The sequence below is a fragment of the Protopterus annectens genome, chromosome 3.part0 (assembly GCF_019279795.1).
Source record: "Protopterus annectens isolate FY-2018-M chromosome 3.part0, PAN1.0, whole genome shotgun sequence".
Taxonomy (NCBI): domain Eukaryota; kingdom Metazoa; phylum Chordata; order Ceratodontiformes; family Protopteridae; genus Protopterus; species Protopterus annectens.
Genome location: NC_056731.1, coordinates 400,135,899 through 400,159,323, shown reverse-complemented (window position 1 = coordinate 400,159,323; position 23,425 = coordinate 400,135,899). Strand labels below are relative to the sequence as shown.

Genomic DNA, 23,425 nt, shown 5'->3' with positions numbered 1-23,425 from the left:
TGCCAGGGAACATTGTAGCATTGGTCCTAAACTGCCAATCTAATTCTAACTTTTCCAAGTAAGTTTTCAAGTTACCACCCCTACTATAATCAATCACCCTTTCAATAACAAAAAATACTTTGAAACTAAAGGCAGCTCAGATTTGATTTGTATGTTACAAATGTTTGGAACAAAACATAAGTATTAGACATTCAAAAGTTTATTAACTTCATTTTACTTTATTTTTTATGATTGCTGTGTTTTTTAAGAATGGGACAAAGTATTGATTAGTATGATGTTTATAAATGTAAAGGTGTATGAGACAGTTTTTAAAGCTTGTGGTTGAAGTTATGTTATGTAAAAGGAATTACATCATTAACTCATCATCTGATGTGATTTTAAGTATTTAAGGGTGGGTTTAATGTGGTTAATTTACTCTGATGAAGCCCTGAGGTTACAGGGTGAAAGCGCTTGGTGACATTTACTATTAAAGTTTTTCCAGTTCGCTGATTGTGGTTGCACCACTGTGGTGTTTTTATTTTCTTTTGTATTTATGCTATAGATTCCAAGACAGCATGTCAGATAACTTTACTGGTTTTATTGGTTTTCATTGAGGAAACCAACTATAAGGTCCATAGCAGTTTTGGTATATTCAAGGGTTAATGCAATGAATTACTTTGGTTTAGAGATATAGATATAAATATAGATACAGATATAGATATAGACACATACACACCTAACTCAATGTTTTCAGTGAGGCAGATAGCGGAAAAAGTTGGAGATGAAGACAGACTCCAACTGGGTATCTATAGACTTGGAAACTGCATATGACAACATCCCAAGAAAAATTATTTGGGCTGTCCTGTGATGGACTGAAGTATGGGAAGTATAGTAGACTTATTGCAGACTACGTAGAAAATCCCAATGGCACAAGTGTGAACAATGTTCAAGCATACGGTGAGGATCCCGGTGGAGTGGATGTACATCATGGTTCAGCTCTTTGCCAAATCCTGTTCATATTGATGATGGACTACATCAGTAAGCAAGTCAGAAGGGAGAGACCAACAAAGTTGATGTATGCATTTGATGTGGTACTACAAGCAGACTCTGAACATGAACTTCATCAAATGTTAGGAGACTGGAATGCAAAATTGAAGGCACATGGAAACTGAGTATAGACCAGACAGTAGTCAAGGCAGCAAATGGGAGAAATCAAAAGAAGCTGAAATTTGAGATTGATGGGAAAATAATGGCACAAGCTAAGTGCTTCAAATGTCTGGGAGGTGTGGTTTTAGAGAAGGAAAGCATGAGTACGGAGGCCAAAGATGGCATGAGAGATGCTCTAGCCAACTGGAACAAAGTGTTGGGGCAATGTGTGACAGAAAAATGCCAAAATGTGATGATTGAGGCATACAAAGTAGTGGTGTGACCATTTTTTTTCATATGGCTCAGAAATCTGGCAGTAAAGGAAGAGCAGCTGAGTTAAGCTTGAGTTGATAGAAATGAAATGCCTGATAGAGGTCTTAGGATGCACATTATGGGACAGGGGAGAAAATGAGGACATCAAAGCAGAAACCAAAAGTAGTTCCAGTTGCAGAAAAAGTCAAGCATAGCAGATTACAGTGTTTTGGTCATCTGCAGGAAAGCAGAATTTGGTAAAGAAGATTTTGGAAAAACAGGAAGCAGACAAGAGGGAACAAAAATTTCCAGCTAAGAGATGAGTGGACTGCATGAGAAAGAACCTGTGACTATCAGGTATGACTGTCAAAAAGGTAAAAGATTGGTTCTGAATTGACAGAGGTGGCAACAGCTGTTACGTCTCAAAACCATGTACAAAACAGGAAAGGGGGGTGTTGATGATGATGACAGGTAGATTATAATCTCAGTGAAGAGGGGTGTCTCTTAGATTTTTGTTTTCTTTAGTTTATATTTTATGGCTTTGTTTGACCTTCACTTTTGTTATGGGTGTTTAGCATAACTACATGTTACTTTCATTAGCCAGATCTCAATCCTGAAGAGCTATAGGTTTTGTCAGAGTGAGACTCAATTGCTGATTGGTTCATTAACATGATCTGTAGTTTTATAAAAACAGTGTTCATTTGGACAACCTTATTTCTATGAAGGTATGTTTTCTTAATTACAGTTTGTTGCTCTGATAGTCTCATTGGAGCACAAGTCTCCTTTTCACAGAGAGGATTGAACTTTTCACATTTAGAGGCTGCAGAATGTCATACTTGCAGTAGCTTATACACATCCTTGTATTCCCAAGCATTTTCTGAAACCATGTTAAAAATCATAAGCCAAAGAAATGCAAAATGGACACGTGTTAAACAAAGTACACAAAGAGGTGCTACAGGTGTTAATGATTGAAAGGCACATAAACAGAAGACACGGTTCATGTAATATTATATAAAAAGAGAAAGCAAGTATAAACAAGCAGAAGCTCAGTCCATCATTGTGATTAAAGCAAAAATAGAAGAAGCGGCTCATTAGCCTCCCTTACTACAGTTAAACTAGTGCTATCATTGAAAATAACAAATGGCAGACCACAATGTAAAAATATAAAAACTCCATTTATATAGCAATATGTAAAAATTGCTCAAAATTCTATGTGGGTAGGACTGGGAGACAGTTTAGGAATTGAATTTAAGAGCTTGTATATGGTATTTCAAGAAATAATCAAAACAATGCTCTATATAAACATATGCTCAATTGTGTAACCTCCTCTTTTTTTTATTTGGTATAACAGAAGCAGTTCCCCAAGATCCAAGAGGTGGACCTTGGGAAATAAAATTGGAGCAAAGGGAGCTGATTTAGCAACTACACCTTGGTGCAATTTATTGGTAAAGGCTAAATGATCAATTGTCTATTATCCCTATTTTAAAGATGAAGGCTAGCAATTTATAAAACATGCACAAACTACTATCTTCTTTTAAGTAAGTTTTGTTTAAGCATCTTCAAATTATTAGTCTCCTTATATTGTTTTTTTAATATATTTACTTGTGAGGTATGTTTTTAAAATTTTAAAATATTAGCAAGGGTGTTCTCATTTATTATTGGAGGAAACACTGATGTGATTTTTTGGTGGAGTATTTAAATCCAATGAATGTTAATGGAAATAGTTCTGAAGACGTCCTGTCCATAAATAGGGATGAAAGCGCTTAACCATTTTATTACTTTTAATGTGTGTATTAAACAGTTTTTTTATATTTTTATATCGTGGTCTGCGCCATTTGTTATTTTCAATGATAGCTAAGCTGCTTCCTCTATATTTGTTTTAAGTTGCTTGTGGTGGGGACAGAGGAAATACAGCTATCATCTTTTAAAACAAGTTTATACAAGTCGTAGATCATATTCAGTCTTTAAGGTGAAGCGTGATACCAATACAGGACAAAGGAGCACTTTTCTGCACATAGGAGACAGAATATGAGTGGGAGCTGTATGGACAGGATTAGGTGACGTATCTCTCTTTTTGAGCCATGAAAGACCTGGTCAGATTTGACATTTTCTTTCTTTCTTTGCAAAAACAGTGGCTATTCAAATAACCACATACAGAATCTAAATCTAAACCACAAATAAAAGTCAATGTATTCTTAGCCTATGGAATAAATTAACATGATATGTTAAACATTTCTCAGCCTTTGGAACAAGTGACCACTGTGGGTCAATTAAAGTACTGCTTCAGCTACCTTTATGGACAGTCTTGATGACTGGACAGGTAGATAAAAATTTACACTGGGTTATCATGTACGGCCTTGCTCAATTTGGGAAGTGACCACTATTAAGTGCTTGAAAGGGGTAGCAAGGATGTTTAAATATATCTACTTATAAGTGTATATGGCTAGATATCTTAGGGCCCCAGCAATTCCTTGCCTAATAGTGTTCCTATGCTCCTATATTCCAAAACCTAATCTTGAGACAGCATGAGCAAGGAGTAATGGAGACTCCGCATTAAAGGTAGGAGAAAATAGAAACTAGGGCAAAAATGGGTCAGTTGAGAAATAAATACCAGCATACAGAATCAGTGACTGTTAGAAAGACTAACAATAAGGAAGATTTTTTAACACAAAATATGCCAACTTAACTCATTCCCTCCAATGGAGCTCTTGAAGTTTGTTCTGTAACTTTCAATGACTGCATCTTGAGATTTTTGCCAAAATCAAGTTATGTTCTCACATTTCAAACAAATGCTGATATCTCTGGAACCATAGGGTTACTAAAGAGATGTAAATGGCAAACTGTTCAGCACAAATTAGTCTTTATACTGATAGTATGTTTTAGGTTCTGGTATTAAATTGATTTTATGTATCACAATAAACACAGCAAATATTAATTTTGCGAGGTTTTATAAATAACTTACAATATTTGAGAAACCACTCAAGCTCAGCATTTTGCTAATCTAGGTATGAGCTTTCATATGAGGCTAAACAGGTCAGTCTGTCAGTCTGTCTGTCTGGTCTTTTGGTTAAAATATTTAGAGAAATGTGAGAATTATGACACTATAAATAAGTATATGAGCAACAATTAATATCTCTAAAGTTAAATTAAGCAGACACCAAATATTGGTGCAGATGTGTTGCCCTTCATGTAAGTTTTAAGATGAAAAAAATCAATAGCTTGTATATATTATGGTTTTAGAACTATTATTGTAAACAACAAAGGCAATTTTACATGCTTAAAGGCATCAGAATGCTATAACTGGTAAAACACCTGCAGGCTTCACTAGGTTTTAATGAGTTAAAAGTAACAGAAAGAAATACAGGGGATGTTGTTTGAATCTAAAACTTAGAGTTGAGAAATTTAGCATTTGTGGAGTATTTATAGGAGGTTAAACATATTTTGTTAAAAAGGAGATATTGCAGACTGAGAAATGACTGGGGCAATATCTGATGGCACCCTTAGAGATGAAAACTGTATAAAAACCAAGAGATAATGAACTCAATGTTATCCTTTCCTAGCATGTATGACATAAGTAAATATATTTGCTATTATCAATATATGCCGCGGTGGTGCAGCGGTTAGCATTGCCGCCTCTCAGCAAGAGGTTCTCCCATTCGATTCTTGGCTGGAGCACCTTCTGTGTGGAGTCTGCATGTCCTCCCCATGGTCGAGTGATGTTAAAGACATGCAGGTAGGTGCGTGAATACGTGTGCCTTCTTTGAAGATTGGACGTCAGGCTGGAAACTTGGCACTGTAAAAATCAACTGCCAATCATTAGCAGACCGGAGCTCCACTGTGGTGACTCCTAACCAGGAAAAGCCAAAAGTCATTACTTATTTGTTATTATCAAGATGCTTGTCTTTCAGTTAATTCATCTTTAAAAAGCATGACAACAGGGTGAAAATCTATGGTGAATGGATTCTAGTGTTGGGAGACACAATCTGATGGCAATGCCATTGGATGTCTTCAAAAATGTATGGCACCCCATGGCAAAGTATACAGAGTGACTTGAAGTCACATTTTTAGATATATAACTTAGATTATACCAGTTAGGTCACAACAGGGTTCATTTAAAAGCAAGTGATTTGTTGTATATAGCTGAGAACACTGGCTGTGAAATGTTAAGCTGTGATAAGTGACAGCTGATATTTTTTTACTTACTCATGATTCAGTGGCAAAGCTAGTAATGGGGTGATAGACTCAGTCATTAGCCAGTCTTTTATTAGAAGGGCCATGAGAATTATTACTGCAGAGGTTAGTACAAGGAGAATCACAGATTGTACTGTCCCAGAGCTTATTTCAAAGGAAAGAAAATGAGTATAACGGAACAAATAATCATTTACTGCATACCTTGGAAATAGCTGCCCTAACATGAGAGTTCTAGGGCAGCTCCTTATCAAAAGGATGGCAAGATATTTGTATTTTTTTGGAACAACATGTCCTTTTCTGCATGCCATCACTTCATCCAAGGAGACAGACAGATAGAAAGAGAGTGGGTGAAAGAGAATGACAGAGAGAAAGCAAAATATAGCTATTGCTGGAACATGGAAGAAATGTAACACCCAGGATACTGACTCTTATCAAAGAATTACTAACCATAAAATACAGATTAGAAAAGTAGCAAATACAGTATAAATTACCAATACATCTTAAGCACCCAACCTAAACTCTTTTGGAAAATTATTAAGGCTATTTCAGGTGGTGTTACACATTCCAACAGAAATTGTGCTGTGAATCTAGACACCACTGTAATCAATGGCTAGGACTATATTTTATCTTTTGAGACCAGTTAGCCTAACTAAAACCCAAACCCATCACCTATGATACCTGACAGAGGGGGACCCTAAAATCTTGCTAGCTTCTTTTTTACTTCATGGAAATGTCTTAGCTAAGTGTTAAAATTATTAGTTATTACCAAACCAAACAGCGTTCAAGACATAGACCCACAGCTTAAATATTTGAGAGCATTGTATGCAATTACATAATTTCCTTGATTATGCCAATAGCTATTTGCTTCTCTCCCAGATCCAAAATGATTTTTGTAAAGGTACAATGTACTTACAGTGATTTGTAGTGTTGCTGATGTCACTTCATTCAGTGCAGAGGAAGGCTTCCTCACAGATATCATATTTGTGCATAGGAGAATCACTTTTAAGTCAGATGATAGATCTGTGCTCCTTCATAGACTTGAAACATTCAGTTTTGGAGAAGACCACCTCAAGATGATGCAAAACTCTTAGGTAGATTACACCTTTGAAGTGACTGTCCTTTAGACTTCACTCAATGTGGGCTGTAGAGCTGCAGACATACTACAAAGGCCAGGTATGGGTCAGCACTCTTCATTCTGTTTGCCAGTGACTTCATTACAGAACATACATGTGCCCATTTATGCTGATGAACTGCTGTTCTTGAAATCTATCACTGCAACCACACTTCAAAAAGGAATACATCATTTTAAGGCTTGCTGCTTTTGACTAAATGATATAATAAACAATGTAAATAGTATTAAAAGGGCACACATTCCCTACAGGACAGAACATGACAGAAAATTAAGGATGCCCAAGCCAGTGGTCACCTAAACTACACAATTACTGAAACCCTGCAACATAAATATCTATGAGTATGGTTTGTTCTGTCATGATGAGCACAATATTAAAAAGGTTCACAAACAACTCAACATGTGTTCCAACATTTCAAACTACTAACATCTGAAGGGAAAGAATCAGGGAAAGAAACCGATAACCCTCCTGTTTAAGACAGACAAATCTTTCGCCACCACCCATGGTTATCTTTCAAAGGCATAGGTCCCGGTTCCCTCGAATGGAAACATATGTTTCTTCAGCAGCTAACTGTAAGCAAAAATTGTTTTTTACATTATTTTATGTAAGAATGTCAACAAACACAGAAATAAATGAGAAATAATTGCCTATCTCAACTAACACAAATTCATGTCCTTCAATATACTGTTCTTATTATGCTTGCAGCTATTCCAGTGGAACAGCTAAAATCTGCTAGCCCTTCCTTGCCCTAAACAATCCCAAGGCTAGTAACTGAACAAAGAATTTCATTTTACAAATGCACATAAGTGTAGCATGCATTATCCTTTATGTGGAACACCCAGAAATACCTTTCCTGGAACTAAACATAGGCCTTTTGAGATGTCATTCAAGTTCAGCTACTAGCTGGCCATTGAAGCAACTGAAAAGCTGCACATTTATAAATGCGCTGATTTTTCACAGTTTTTATTACAGTAACTACAAAAAATAATTATTTTTGCAAACTGATAGAAGTGTGGTATGCATAAATTATTAACTGTACAAACAAACATTAGACCTTTTGCAGATTATTCTATTGTCATAAAAGGACAGCAGAAAACATGCAGGACCCTAAATACATATAAACCTCATACTGCACACAGTTAGTTGCAACACTCATGAGTACCAGTTATCTTTATGTTTTTAATGTTAATCTTTAAACTAGATACAAATGCAGTACTTCTCTTTAACATATTCACATGATTATTTGTGTCGGGATTTGTTTTGCAACAGAACAGAATATGGTGAAGAAGGTTTGGTGGGCTAATTACCTGCCATTTGCTCTGCTCAGGTCTAATAAGTATCTCTGTTGTTAGAAAATACCCTTGTCAAAATGTTGCTTTCAGATATTATACAGCTTTGCTAGAAATCATCAACAGATATTATTATATTTAATCATCTTAATAGGATATTTAATCAGTCACAGCTGTCCAAGTAATCATGTTATTTGTTCTGTGAAACATTAAATGGAGACAGTCACTCAGACAAGCTAAGCTCTGTTTATTAAGGCATGTTATCAAATGGCCATAATTTTACTCTGATTAATTTTTCATTCTGTATGAAGAATTTGTTGTACTACCATGTGTGTGTGTGTGTGTGTGTGTGTGTGTGTGTGTGTGTGTGTGTGTGTGTGTGTGTGTGTGTATTTCTTGCTCTCTGGCCGACACATACACCAAGAAATAGACAGAAGGAAAGAGAAATACTTTAGGAATTAGCCTGACCAGTAACATTTTTAGATTTTAAGACTTACTCAACAGCATTTTATGTATGTATATGTATTATTTATGTAGTATTTTGACATTTCATAATAAATGTAACACTACCCTCATTAAGGACTCTGTCAAAAAGGGCAACAAGGAATTAAAATTAACCACCATGAAGTTCAAACTAAAAATAAACTGAAACAAGTATCAGAAGCCAAGGCTAACTACAATTTTTAATTATATTAGAAAATTAAGAAACAACATCTAGCCAGTGGTGGCTGGTGACTTCAAATCAAAGGGGGGGCTGCAGGAGACAGCTAAATGGGTGGGGCCAATGGGAAGGGGTGTGGCCAACTAGAAAGGGGCAAAGCTATGCTCAAAACCACAACATCTGGAACTTTAATTAAATACGCTGCCCTGGGTGACAAACTGTCATTACAAGAGTCCAATTAAGACAAAATTAAGCGTAGAAGAAAAAAAATATTTCAGTGCATTGGCTACATGACAGCTTACTTAATATCTAGATGGAAACAAAAAGGTTGTTAGGCATGAAAAAATAAATTGCTTTTAAAATACATTACTGGAATGCCAGGCAAAATCAAGTATAAAAAACAAGCAGCACTCAACTCAAACCACTTCTCCTTGCACTGTAGTTCTAATTATAATTTATATTCAGCTTTATAAAAGTACCAAGTAACATGCTGAAAGTAGCAATCTCTGTGATACCCCCACTTGTAAAAATGTTTCTTATCCAAAAAAGACATGCTGCCTGACAACAACTATCTACTTGTTTCATGGGAAAACATGATCAAAGTAAAAAATGAACAGCAAACAAGAAACAAGCTCAAAATAAATTGCTTAAAGGATTACTGCACAGGTTATGGACCACATGTGATAGATTGGCATTCTGTTTAGTTTATGGGTAAAGCCTGCAAAGATGACTGTAAGTCTCCAACAAATGTAATGAGCTTCTGAAAATACTGTAATCCTGTCCTTTATTACAAATACTGTCATATTAATTTCAGTACCTAAGGCTTATATGTTATCTAGTTATGTAAATATTCTCTGCATGGCAACAACAAAAAGGCTTTCAGTGCTGTTAATTCTTTAACAGTATGCTTATTAAAGCTTACTTGCATCTTACAATCTCAGACAAGCTTACCTGATGGTCATTAAAACATTGCTATTTAAACACAGAGCAACAGGGCATTGTGACAGCATGCATTTTCTGAATACTAAGAAGCATAAATCAGCAGTATAAAAATATGGCAGAAAACCAGAACATTTTGCAAAATCAAGGACAGATGAAAAGCCACCGTAGGATTTGTGTCTGCCTTGGATGGGGGGATACTCTGCACACTTACACTGCATAACTGCTCCTTGCCTTGCTTGGCCACACTCAGAGTCACTACATGGGGAAGTGGGGTGCAACAAGTATGTCACAATTTGAAATGTCTCTGGCTGGCGTTGATGTCTCTGACACTCATACCTCTCAAACCCCGAGCAAGAAATCTGGACAAAGCCATTCATAGAAGTGGGACAAAGGCCCAAAAATAAGGACATTTTTAAAATATTGTGCTTATAAACTTAGATAATAGAATAGTAGTAGGTCTTCCATTAGTATGAATTTTCTGAAGGGTATGAAATCTAAAACTCAAATGTCTGTCATTATTTTCCAACTTTGTTCTTTAATGATTTGACACTAAGTTGCCAGAAAACCACAATTTTATGAAAAGTAGACCAAAAATGTGAGGCAAAAATAAATAAATTGCCACACAATACATATGGGAACCTGTCAAAGAAGGGATGCTTTTTTAATATTAGTACTGTTAACTTGAGCATCTGACAAAATAAGATAATCTACATGCATTTCTTAAATAAAAGTAATCAATAACTCTGATCATTACAGTTATTTATAATTGTAAACCCTCCACGTTTTCTTCCAAAATTGCCATTTTGCGGAGGGATTATTAGGGGAAGAGTAACATTTTGAGCCAAAATCAGGGACAGTTGAGAGGTTTGGATATTCCTAATTCTATAAAGTGATTTATTTGCACGTACAACTCAGCCTCTTAATGCAGGAAATCTGGACAAGGCCAAATATATTGGGGGAACATACAAACAGTACTAAAAATTGCTGTTGTATAAACTTAGTTGATAGAATAACAGGTCTTGCTTTAGCATACATTTTTCTGAAGGTTATGAAGTCTGAAATTCAATGTCTGTCTTTATTTAGTGACTTCATTCCTAAATGATTTGCCAGAAAGCCACACATTTTATGAGGAACCAACCAACAATAAGAAGCAAAAATCTATTAATTCTGTAAAAATCTGGACAGTTGAGAGGTATAGTTCAGCTGGGGGCTGTCTTTGAGTTTGCCACCCTTCCCCCCTTACATAATCATAGTGGAATGGAGCCTCCCCCCTTCAGCCATTCCAATGTCCCATTACTTGGCTATTTCACCCCATTTACCATAAACACTGTAACGTGCATACTGCTTTACTTCTGCAAAGATTTGGATTTCATTTGAAAGTTTTATTTTGCATTTTACAGCACAAACACTAATAGACATCTGCTAAACAAAGCAATGCAGTCTCACAATGAAAATAGACTTAGCATTAAAACTTCTCTGCCCTTGAAACGCACGTTCATTGAAACCCACATTCAAAGAAAATACATTTTGTCAGTGGCTGTTTTTATAGGCCCCTTGCGCATGAAACATATATGTCTTCTTTGATACACCTTCCTGACCGTATTAAATTATATTCCTTGTATAATAGAGTACCGATGTTAGGGGGCATTTTAAATTTATTGTTTTGAACATTTTTCCAGTAAATAATGAAACAAAACTAACTGAATCAACATCATGCTCTTATGCATTTAATTATGAATTGACTTAATTCTGACTAAATCTGGATTTATTTGCTTCATGAATTCTCTATATGCTAAAGGTCTGTATGTTAAATAATGTGTAAATAGTCATAACCATCCATCTGTCCAACAGTCACTGCAGTAAAACTAAATAAGCAGTCATACATGGATGCCCACAGAGATCATTGAAGATTATGTCTCGACTTATCCACTATCCTGCCCCAGTTTAATTCTTTCCAATCTCCATGTTTTTCCTTAGCATTGCATTCTTTCTTCTTAGTGTTTTTGTTATACGTTGTATCTCTCCTGCCATCCAATTTCTGGCAGGTCCTGAAACTCTTCCTGTATCAAATGCTACAGTTTTGGATTCTGTGTGATTTTTTTTTTTGAAATAACTGAGTAGCTATTGCTTATGCCATAGATGTTAAGTTCCTTGATGTTTTGAAAGCAATAGTCAATTACCCGATGAATCTGAGTTTCACCAGTCTGTTTTCTCTGCTGAGGCTATCATGTTTAGCCATGATTTAGGGTGGCTTCTATGGCATGAAAGACATGTTCATAAACTTTAAAATAAATATAAGAAACAGATACTTATGCTCTGTAATGTCTAATATGGAGTGATATTTGGTTGATCTAAAGGTAAAATATTGAAAAGCTGTTAATGGCACAAAATATGTAAAAGTCAAAATATTAAAAGCATGGAATTTTCCCATTTTCACTGTTGTGTGATTCTGAAGATGGTATATATATATATATATATGTATATATATATATATATATATATATATATATATATATATATATATATATATATATATATATCACAGGGGGTATGGGGGATGCAGGGGAGCTTGCCCCCTGCACAAAATAGATTTTCTTTTTCAATATTTTGAGTTTCAATATTTTGACATAACCTCTATTATAATAGCATAGGAAATGTAAAATTTATAGATGCATTAGCAGTTTTGAATGAGTAGATCACCATATTCTGAAATTGGAAGTAGTTTATATTATAAGTGTCCACACATCTCACGAAAGCAACACTTTTGGGGAGCATGGCCAAGATGGTGCCAATGTTAACAGCTTTTCATTTTGTTCTGCTACTCAGGACATATTTCTGACAGGAATATTGATTTTTTTAAATAAATATATTTTTAATACTTTCATATTAAAAATCATTTCTCCTTTTAAAAGTGTTCTTGTCTATTTTAAATAGAGAGGAGAAACACTTTAAGATGAGCTATACAAAGTCAAACTCTCAAGACCAGTCTATAAAGAAGGAGTTTCAGTCTCTTGCTGTTAATATACATGAACTTTTGATAAAAAGGGATAGAATGGATAATACATTGGACAAATTTAATCAAGACTGCACAAAGGAAATGGAACACCTACATGAAATGATTAAAAATAAAAAGCTTGAATATCAGGAATGGAAGATGCCATAAATGGTATAGAAGGAACCATTTTGGAGGGTAAAAATCACATAGAATTCCTTTTGAAACAAAACAATTCATTATTAAGTGAAATAAATGAATTAGAAAATAGCTCCAGTAGAAATATTTCCTGGATCTTCAGTATTCCTGAAGGACTAGTAGGTGATAATATTGTTAATTTCTTAACTTTCTTGCTACCAAAAATACTGAGCTTACCAGAACTATTATTCTTTGGAACTGAAAGGCTCATAGATCATTAGTTGTTCCTCTGGGAAAAAAAAACTTCACCAAGATAGTTAGCTTTTATTTTCAAGCTAGAACAAAGAATCCTAAAGACAGTCTGGACAAAGTCTGCTATCAAGATAAAGGACATTATAATAATAATGACTACTCTAAATTTGTTATTTCTTCAAGGAAAGAATTCTCACCTTTAATTAAAGAACTAATGAAAAAGCAAATAAAAATATATATTTTGTTTCCTACAAGACTATTTTTATGGGATGGCATAAAGGCATTTGACAATCCTGAAACTGCTATCATTTTTATTCATAAAAATAAAATCTTGGATCAACTAGAAGAAATGTATTTTAACACAATTCCCTTGAAGAGACAAGAAAAGCTAAATTGATGGAAAAATGGTGAAAAGAAGAAAAAAATTAAAGACAAGTGACTGAATAATTAACTGGTATGAACAATGACAATATAGTCTGTATAGTCTAGTCATTACAGTATTAAAATACTGTGGACCAAAGAATAAACTAATACATGTCCTATTGCAATTATTAAATGAAAGGATTACTTTGAAAGTTTCTTTGAAAGTTTTGAAAGTTGAATAGTTTTCTATACAGACTATATTGTCATTGTTCATACCAGTTTGTGTGAATGAGAGGGAGGATAGAGGAATGGTGAGTATGCAGGGAGTAGAGGTGGTGAAGGTGGATGAGTTTAAATACTTGGGATCAACAGTTCAGAGTAATGACGATTGTGGAAGAGAGGTGAAGAAGAGAGTACAGACAGGATGGAGTGGGTGGAGAAGAGTGTCAGGAGTGATTTGTGACAGACGAGTACCAGTAAGAGTGAAAGGGAAGATCTACAAGAGGGTAGTGAGACCAGCTATGTTATATGGGTTGGAGACAGTGACATTGACAAAAAGGCAGGAGTCAGAGCTGGTCGTGGCAGAGTTAAAGATGTTAAGATTTGCACTGGGTGTGACGAGGGTGGACAGGATTAGGAATAAGTATGTTAGAGGGTCAGCCCAGGTTGGAAGGTTTGGAGATAAAGCCAGAGAGGCAAGGTTATGTTGGTTTGAACATGTGCTGAGGAGAGATGCAGAGTATATTGGGAAAAAGATGCTAAGGATGAAGCTGCCAGGTAACAGGAAAAGAAGAAGGCCTAAGATAAGGTTTATGGATGTGGTGAGAGAGGACATGCAGGTGGTTGGTGTGACAGAGCAAGATGCAGAGGAAAGGAAGAAATGGAAACAGTTGATCTGCTGTGGCGACCCCTGACGGGAGCAGCCAAAAGAAGAAGAAAAAAGACTACTTTGAAAGTTTCTCAATATGAAGAGGTAAATAAATCCTATTCTCTTTTTTCATAACTAATAATTTAAGTTTTAAGAAATGCTATTATCTGTTGCTTAATCAAACAAGGTATTATTAGTTAAAATTTATAATAAGCAAAATTCTAATATTACAAATATTCTATTATAAATACATAAAGGTAGTAATATTCATTTTCTAAGTCTAGGTTAATATACAGATTTATTTGCTTCAGTGAAGTATTAATATAATATAATATAATATAATATAATATAATATAATATAATATAATATAATATAATATAATATGTACATATTTAGTACCAGCAATTAAATTATAACAAAAATATATATTAAATAATATGTGTTGATTAATTTACTAATTTTAATTAATTTAATCAGAATCCATGTATATGTAAAATGGAATGTTGCCATATGGTAGATATGGCGGTATTGAGGTGGGGAGGTGCTGAGTGGCAGCCCAATGTTTTGTTCATTCTCTGGATTATTGGTTGGTTGTACTTATCTAGATGCACGTATGGTGTTGTGGAAGTGATGGATGCTATTTCTTTTTTTTTTTTAGTTTTCTCTGCTTTATTTTCTATGATGGGGTTGTGTGTTGTATTGCTTTGCTCCTCTTGCTGGGGGAGGGCAGTTTGAGTGTGCTGAATGTGGAAAAATGAACAGATCATTGGCTCAGTCATTCACAAGGGGTGTTTAGCATTGGTGAATTTGTTGTGTTGGAAGATTATTTGAAAGTTCTTCCTATCTTTATTTCAGTTATACATGTTTTCACTTTGAATGATGGAAAGCAGGGTATAATCTGTTTTTTGCTTTCTCTGATTTTGAGAAGAGGCAAGCAGTGAAAATGGCTGCTAGGCAACATGGCTGAACAGCAGATGAAATTTTTATAAAAGCAGCATGGCAGGAATAGTAATATAGCTCATGCTTCTTAGAATAGATGTTACACATGTGAGCATGCAACTCAACTTTTTTTTTTTAAAGGGAAAAACATTCCTATCTAGATCCCACTGCATTTGCAAGCTGAAGTTGTTTCTTTTTTGTCAGTGATCCTCATATGATGCAAATGCCATCTTAAAGGACACCTTTTAGACAACTAAATCCCTTAAAGAAAGAAACAACTAGGTAGTCGATACATATAAAATGAACATCTTTATATAACAATTAATAATTCAATATAGAAGTGTTAACCTATATAAATAAAGAACTACCATAACAAAAAGCAGCAATTGCTTATGTGATATTAATATAAACACTGACAGTTATTATAGTTATCTCTGACCTTTATTGAAAGAAGCCTGTAAAGCTTATACAACATTATATACCCTTGATTTACAGAGGCACTTATAGACTTGGTTTTACTGTGAGGGAATTTGAAATAGTATTTTATTTTTTGAACAAAAATAAGCTTTTGGGAAGTATTTAAGATAATATGAGATACAGCTATAGCAATGGATTCCAAGTGAACAAGATAGTCAGATGATGCAAATGAGTGCATTTTGTTAATTGTAAAGCTATGACATACAGATGAAATAAGAATCTGCTTTGTAAATAGATATATAAATACCAATATATTTTTGGATGAATGAAACTTCTATAACTATTGAATAACATTGCTTAAGCCATATATGTTGAACATTGATAAGAAATAAATATTTTTTATCATTACTTGATTCCCACATATTGGTTACAGATAAAATGAACACAATATTATACATAAAATTATACATCTAAAAAGAATATTTCTTAAGCTGACTAGATATGTTAGGACTTTAGATTCTGTATACCAACTTTAAGTTCTAAGGGGCATTATTCATAGTAGTGTGTTATATATAGTAGTAATGTGTCTGAGGGGAGATTGTAATTGTTCTTTTAAATATATAACAGAACTTCCATTACTGTTATACTTATCCTTCTAGTAAGTACTTTTTATTTTATAAAACAGAAAAACATGAGAGATTTGTTTATAAATAATGTGTTATATTATTAAAATATCATTGGTTTACTTAAATTTATATTAAACACAATATAGTAAATATTTATGTAGACTTGTTTCATAATGTTTACTGGGAGCATAAGAAAGATATACTCTGACTCTGGAGACTAGGTGGTACATTTGGATAGAGTTGCTATTCAAACAAGGAGCATTATGCTCCATGATAGATTAAGGTTTTAAGCTATATTTAAAACTGTAAATTTGTTTTATATTTTAAATATGGTGTCTGTATTGCATTTTCTTTTATTTTATTATGCTTTTTGGAAAAGCTGAAACATTACATGTACTTTTTTACATACATACATAATTAATATGAATGAAAACCTTAAGTTACCTTTTATGATATGACTATCATGAATTGTATCTTTATTAATGTTAATGGGCTAAATAGTGGACATAAAAGGGGCAGTTTAAACAAGTATTTAAAGTTATTAAAACCCAAATTTTATTTCTACAAGAAATTCAGTTAATACAGACAGATGTAGATAGAATCAACAATAATCAATATTTTATTGTAATTAGTTCTCAATTTAAAGAGATCATAATTGTGCATTTAATTTCATTAATTGGACCTACTTGTTAACTACCATAGAAGAATTAAAATTTCTTAATAAATTATCCAACTCATTAACCTTCTTTATGACAAATGTTATGCTTATATAAAAATATTGTTTTATATATATATATATATATATATATATATATATATATATATCCGGGTTTATAGAGATTACCAAAAGTACAGGGATGTCCACTATCTCCATTGTTGTTTGCCTTGCTTACATAACCTTTTGCCAATCATATCAGCATTAATAATGATATTAAAGGTTTTTAAATTAATGAACTCAACTTTATACATATGATATTTTGTTAACTTTAAGTGATTGTAAGCTTTCCCTTTAGACTCTATTTAATTGAATTACAATATTTGAAAAAAATCAGGACTTAGTTCTAATGACAATAAAACTAAAATTCTTATTATAAATAATAATATGTATGAAATAGACAAAATATTTAAAAAAATCTCAAAAGATAAAAAATCAAATACTTAGGTACTATTCTAACAATATTTATTGAATAATTTATAGTAACTACAATAAAATATTGGAATCCATAAAACATCTTATTAATAAACTGAACAAGTTGCCTCACAGCAAGAGGTTCTCTGGTTCAGTTCTCAGTTGGGGTGCCTTTTGTGCTGAATCTGCTTGTCCTCCCTGCATTTGTGTGGGTTTCCTCTGATTGTTCCAGTTTCCTCCCACATTAGAAAAACATGCATCTGGAGCATTTCTCCTTGGGCCTCCCCTGAAAGTTGGCTTCTTTCCAAATCAGACTTTCCCGGTTAATAAATGTTAAATAAATAAAATAAAATAAAATTTCACTATAGAAGACAGATTATTATTGATTAAAACAACTATATTTCCAACAATTCTTTATATAATACAAACAATTTCATTGCTACCCCCTAAGAAACATGAAAGGCAAATTAGCACCCTTCTCTTAAGATTCTTTTGGCATCCCAATAAACCTAGACTGACTCTAAATCATTCTATAAGGGAATGGACTGAAGGTGGTATAAAATTTTTAGACTTGGAATTATATACTCTAGCTTCTGATTAAAACAATAACATTATGACTTTATTCTTAATATTCAGCCAAATGGAAAGACATGCATGAAACTATATGGTTAAACACTAGTGCAATAATTCCAATGCATCACAAACAAATAGTAGCTAATAACGTTCAATGATTGTTAAAATATTATTTTACTGATGGTAAAGTTAAGAGAATAAACTCTATATTAAATAACATATTAAGGTTATTTAAAATGTATTTATAAAAATCTAGATTATAAAGCACAGATTTTTTTACTATCTTTCCCATAGCATACATGGAAAATTGTGTGCATTCTATACATTTTTCTTATATGTTGAATTTAAAGAAGAAAATTTTAATTTTTTTGGCATCAACTTATAGATAAAGGGATATATACTCAGAATATAATTTGAATAAGTATGATACAGATGAAGAGTAAAAAACTGAATTGATAAAAATATTACTAAAAATAAAATTCCCATACTCTTTGAACTTTTATTTAAATTGGGCATTAATCTGTATGGGAAAGGTTATTTATCAAAATATATAAAATAATAAAGGTTACAAAAATATACTGTAAAAAGAATAATTAGAATTATTTTCACTTATAAACAAATATAATTCAGCTGAAGAAGATAAATGGATATTGTTAATGTCTGCAAAGCAAACTGCTCTTTTTCTTTGCAATAGAGATTATTTACATGGAAGTTTTTACATAGAACATGTATCACTCCATATAAAGTTGAACTAATGTATAAAAAAGAGACAAGATGTTGGAGATATAATTCTCAATCAAAAGCTAATTGGGAACATATGTTTCATGATTGTGAAATTATAAAACTTTTCTGGAAAAATATAAAATTCCTGCTACAATCTGTATTTAATGATAGATTTAAATGTCTAAATCTTTGGTTTTATTTAATATACCACTTCTGATTGAAGTTAGTAAGAAGAAATATTCACTTCTTTAGAGGATTTTAGCCATTACAAGAAAGGTCATCACTATGAATTGGAAGAGACACTCTACTCCTATTCTGAAAAACAATATTGTTTTTAATATCTGTCACTATGAATTGGCAATGATTAAAATGAGAACTAATAAAATTACCTCATATTATAACCCTTGGTCAAAATTTAAAGACCTCTTAGATAAATTTGATTTTAACAACTAAGTTAAAATGATTAAAAGAGTGCATGAATTTAAGCTTATAGGCACCATTGTAAACAGCTATTGTTATTGTTGTTTTTTCCTGTTTGTTTTGGAAATTTTTAAGCAAATGTTGATCAGATGTTATAGTTCATGTATTTAATTATTGTTCACCAAATCTAATACAACACTTTTATATAGCAAGGAAAAATTTATCAACATAATTCTTCTATATTTGGTTCTAATATAAACATACTGAAAACAACACCAACAGCAATGACAATGACAACAATTAAAATATACGCATGAGGCCCCTTAGTGTCTGACAGGCAGTAAAACAAGGCCCCTTCAGAATCATATTATTCTACTGTTAACTCGCTCAATGCTTTCAGCACTTATGTTAATGAAGTGAAATCCTTTGTACTGGTGGGATAGGCAGCAATCACCTGAAGCTCTGAAACAATGTCAGATATGCAAAATGTTTTAAATTGTACAGCTAAATCAGAGTTCAGTTTTACTTGTCCAATTTAAAGTATTTTCTTTCACAGTTAAACAGCTTAATAACAATAATATTTGCCTCAAACAAGTACCACACTGAGGTTTTAATACTGTGGAGTATGTGTGAGGCCTTGCTTTCAAATTATTCAGTTCAGTCAGTGCTGACCTCACAAGTAGTACTCTGGGCACAGAACAGAATATAACAAGGTTAGCACTGTGGGTACCAGTGAGTTAAAGAAAGAGCTGCGTACAAATGTTTGCTATGCCTACCCAAATGCTTCTAACACTGAATAATATTTACATATTTTAATGCTTCCAACTTGAGATGCTTTAATTTTGTGCTGATTGTTATTTTATGTACATGTAGTAACTATATATTTATTCTTTGGATGTGCCAGTATTGAGTGCCAGCTGTATACAACCATGACTCGTTTTGAAAAACTGACAATGCAAAAAGTTATACTTACATACAAATTGTAATACTATATCCTATAAAGGATACCAACTTGTTAGGTATGTGTTTTCTTAATGGAAACAATTATATAATAATTATGTAAGCAGTTGCTGTTCCCATTCCTGTCTATACTTGCAAATATATGTAATCTCGTGTTTATCTTGTGCCTGATTTGTGGCTATAAAAGGTTCATCTGTTTTATTGCTGTAAGCTGGTTATCACACATAAATGCATAATTATATACTTAAAGTGTATTCTAATTTGTAAGGCAACAAAACTTTGACTTTACTACTGAACAAAATGTTGCCATTTATATTTAAAAATAAGATCTGATACTTTTACTGATTATGAAGTATACTCAAAAAAGTGACTGACAACATGTTGTTGTTAAAAGAAACCAATACCAATAACATGATAACAGCCACACTTTTTTGAAGACATAGTTTTTGTTGTGTTTTCATTCCCTTATTGATTGGGTCTGATGCCATACCCCAGTAACTTGTATCTATACATGTAAGCTTCCTAATATCTAGCTTTACCTGAATACCAGTGAGTAACATTCATGGTATCTGATATCAGGTCAGGATCTGAAAATTTTCCAGTTTATGTACAGTTGTTCCACTGCTGGCTGGATGCATTATAAAATTCATTGTCATTGGTGGGGTGGGGTGGGGTGGGGATAGTTTTACAGTGGGCAGTCCACTGAGTGAGATGTAACTAGAGGAGTCTTTTTGTGAAGATAGCAATCAGAATGGCTAGGTTAACATTCATTGCAATTAGAATGGTATATAAGTTCACATACTATTTGTAAAGAAAACCTCTGTTTTGGTTGGTTGCAATGAATATATTCTGCTGGTTATTTCACTACAGGTTAATACTGTTTTTTCCCCTTGGCTGCAGCAAAACTCCAGACATATTTCCAGTTATTAAGACATCAAATATTCTTGTAATAACTAAAACATGAAATTCCTTTCTAATTAGCAACATTTTCAAGTTGATATTCTTGTGCTTTTATTATTTTTATTTATTCATTCCACTCTGAAAATATATACTACAGTCACCACTCAAGGATAATTACAATTAAGTAATTGCATAGAAAAATGAAAACAGATAAAAAGAAGTAAGCACCATTATTATGTGATGTATGCACCAGAACCTGTGACTTTGATTCAACCTTATAACACATCATAGAGTTCTTCTATAAGCTAGTTAGACTACACTGTCATAAAATTCATGGAATTCAAGAACACCTGCATGTGTTACTGTACATTAAGCTTGGTCATTTAATCACAGAGACATATGAAATGTAATCCAAAGGAGGCCTGAGTATATGCCGAACTTCCCTGGAAAAAAAGGATTATGAGTGCTCACTATAAGATGCTATGGCAAATTTATATCATATTTTTGCCTTACCTCCAACATATGCCTCTATTTTTTCAGATGCTTCACTTTTGTCATATACTTTGCCAGGTAAGAGCACAATTCAGCTCAGTAAAATGTATCTTCAGTTTCTGAACCCTTATACTCTATAACGTAGTAAGAATTAATTACTGTGACTTACACAATTTATTTCATTATAGTCCAAAAAACAGCAACCAACCAACCAAACACATATTTTATATTTTCAGCCACAGTAGTCAGAAGCTTGACCTTAATGGACTGTTTTTATCTTTTGCAGGTGTGAAATTGCTGAAAGAAGAAAAGCGGATTGTATTTGTAGAAGATGAAGAAAAAGACTGAGGAAAGATAGGGTTCATCATGTTTGCTGTCCTTTTGTAGTTCATATGTTAGCTGAATAGCAAAACAATTGTGATTTAACAAGATGAAGCTATTTGCATTTGAAACTTTGTATTTGAACATATTTTCTTACATTGCAAATTTTGCTACATAAAATAATTCAGTACTTATGTAAAGTTAATGAAAAACAGTTTACTCTCCTAAAATTAATTGTGTATAGTTGTAAATTATGACTCCAGCCTTTATTTTTTTTTATTCATATTATTTAACTTTCTAAAAGCATGACATTTCTATCATGGCTTGTTGATCTGACTAATACAGTAGTAAGATGCATCTCCTTTCCAAATTCATCTCTTTAATGCTCCAGTTCATAAAAGGGACAAGTAATCACTGAACAATAACACTGATACATCATAGATGAATGCTTGTTAAAGTGAATATAATCCAAAAAGAATTTTCTCCATATTTGTTCACATATTCTGTTAGTTACACGGGTTGAATATTATGTTGATGCACATGGTTTGTGACTGACATCACTGCATGTCTGCTTCTTACTGCAACAAATAGGATTGCTGAATGAAGCTTGGTAGTAGCTGCTGATGTAGCACTGTCTGTGAGTAAGGTAGACAAACACACACACACACACACACACACACACACACACACACACACACACACACACACACACACACACACATACACACCTAACTCACCATGCTGCACACAGATGGCATAAATAAGGTAGTCTGCTGCATGACTTAATGGAGAATTGGCAGTCTGGAAGCAGCAAACTGCAGAGTTGTCCTGAGAATAAAGGAGAGAGAAAAACAATGTTCATTTCACATGACTTAAATTGTTCTTGCCAGCTTATAAGTTTAGAACATACACCTTACAATACTGGAATAACATGAAATTAGTCCTGTAGCTTAACAGTGTTTTTACTTTTTGATCTGAAAACCTGCTAGTAAATATTAATCAGTCTCTCAGCAAATATGGTCAGTAACTACTGTTTGGTTGCCTAAGTGAAAGAAATTAGAGCTTATGATTCCAAAAACACATCACAGAATATGAGGAAGGAGACACAATGATGAATTGCAGCTAACAATGAAACAACTGATATGGATGGAATGCAAAGATGCAAGTAAACAAAGAGACACAAAGAGAGAAGGAAATGATGGCAGAGAATTAAAAAAAAAACGGTTGATTCACTTCACTTTTCCTTGTGAGGGTCATGGCAGCAGTAGGTCAAGCACTGCAGAGACAACTTGCATTTCAACAGCCATAGATTCCAGTTCATCCTAAAGGATCCCCAAAATTTACCAAACAAGAGAATTAATCCCTTCAGTGTGTCCCACGTCATGTGGGATGTCTCTCCCTGGATCATCTTTAACAGTAGCCTCTTGGGTGGGGGGCATCCTTATAGCATGATCAAACCATTTCATTTGGTTGCCCTTAATCCAAAATTACAGCATCTCTGCTTTAGTGATTTCCCAAGTAACTGAGCTTCTTCCTTAACCATATAGACCAATCATATGTCCCTGATACTTACAAGTTTGTTAATTCATCCAATACTTTAAACCTTGTGAACACAGATGAGGACATGGATATTGCCTGCCTGGTAAAATGAGAGCTTTGTTGGAAAATATTGTCCTGCCTCACTACCACAGATCAGTCTGACCCACATAAAATTGTGGCCT

At 33.5% G+C, this 23,425-nt stretch overlaps 1 protein-coding gene across 1 annotated transcript in view; it reads left to right on the top strand.

Annotated features, from left to right (window-relative positions):
- PPP1R17 (protein phosphatase 1 regulatory subunit 17) overlaps nt 1-23,194 on the top strand; it is a 211,984-nt gene extending 188,790 nt beyond the window's left edge. Inside the window, exon 5 of the mRNA XM_044064850.1 lies at nt 21,670-23,194. Coding sequence (XP_043920785.1) covers nt 21,670-21,731 — 62 coding nt within the window. The 3' untranslated portion in view covers nt 21,732-23,194. The remainder of the gene's footprint in view (nt 1-21,669) is intronic.
- The last annotated feature ends 231 nt before the right edge of the window (nt 23,195-23,425 follow it).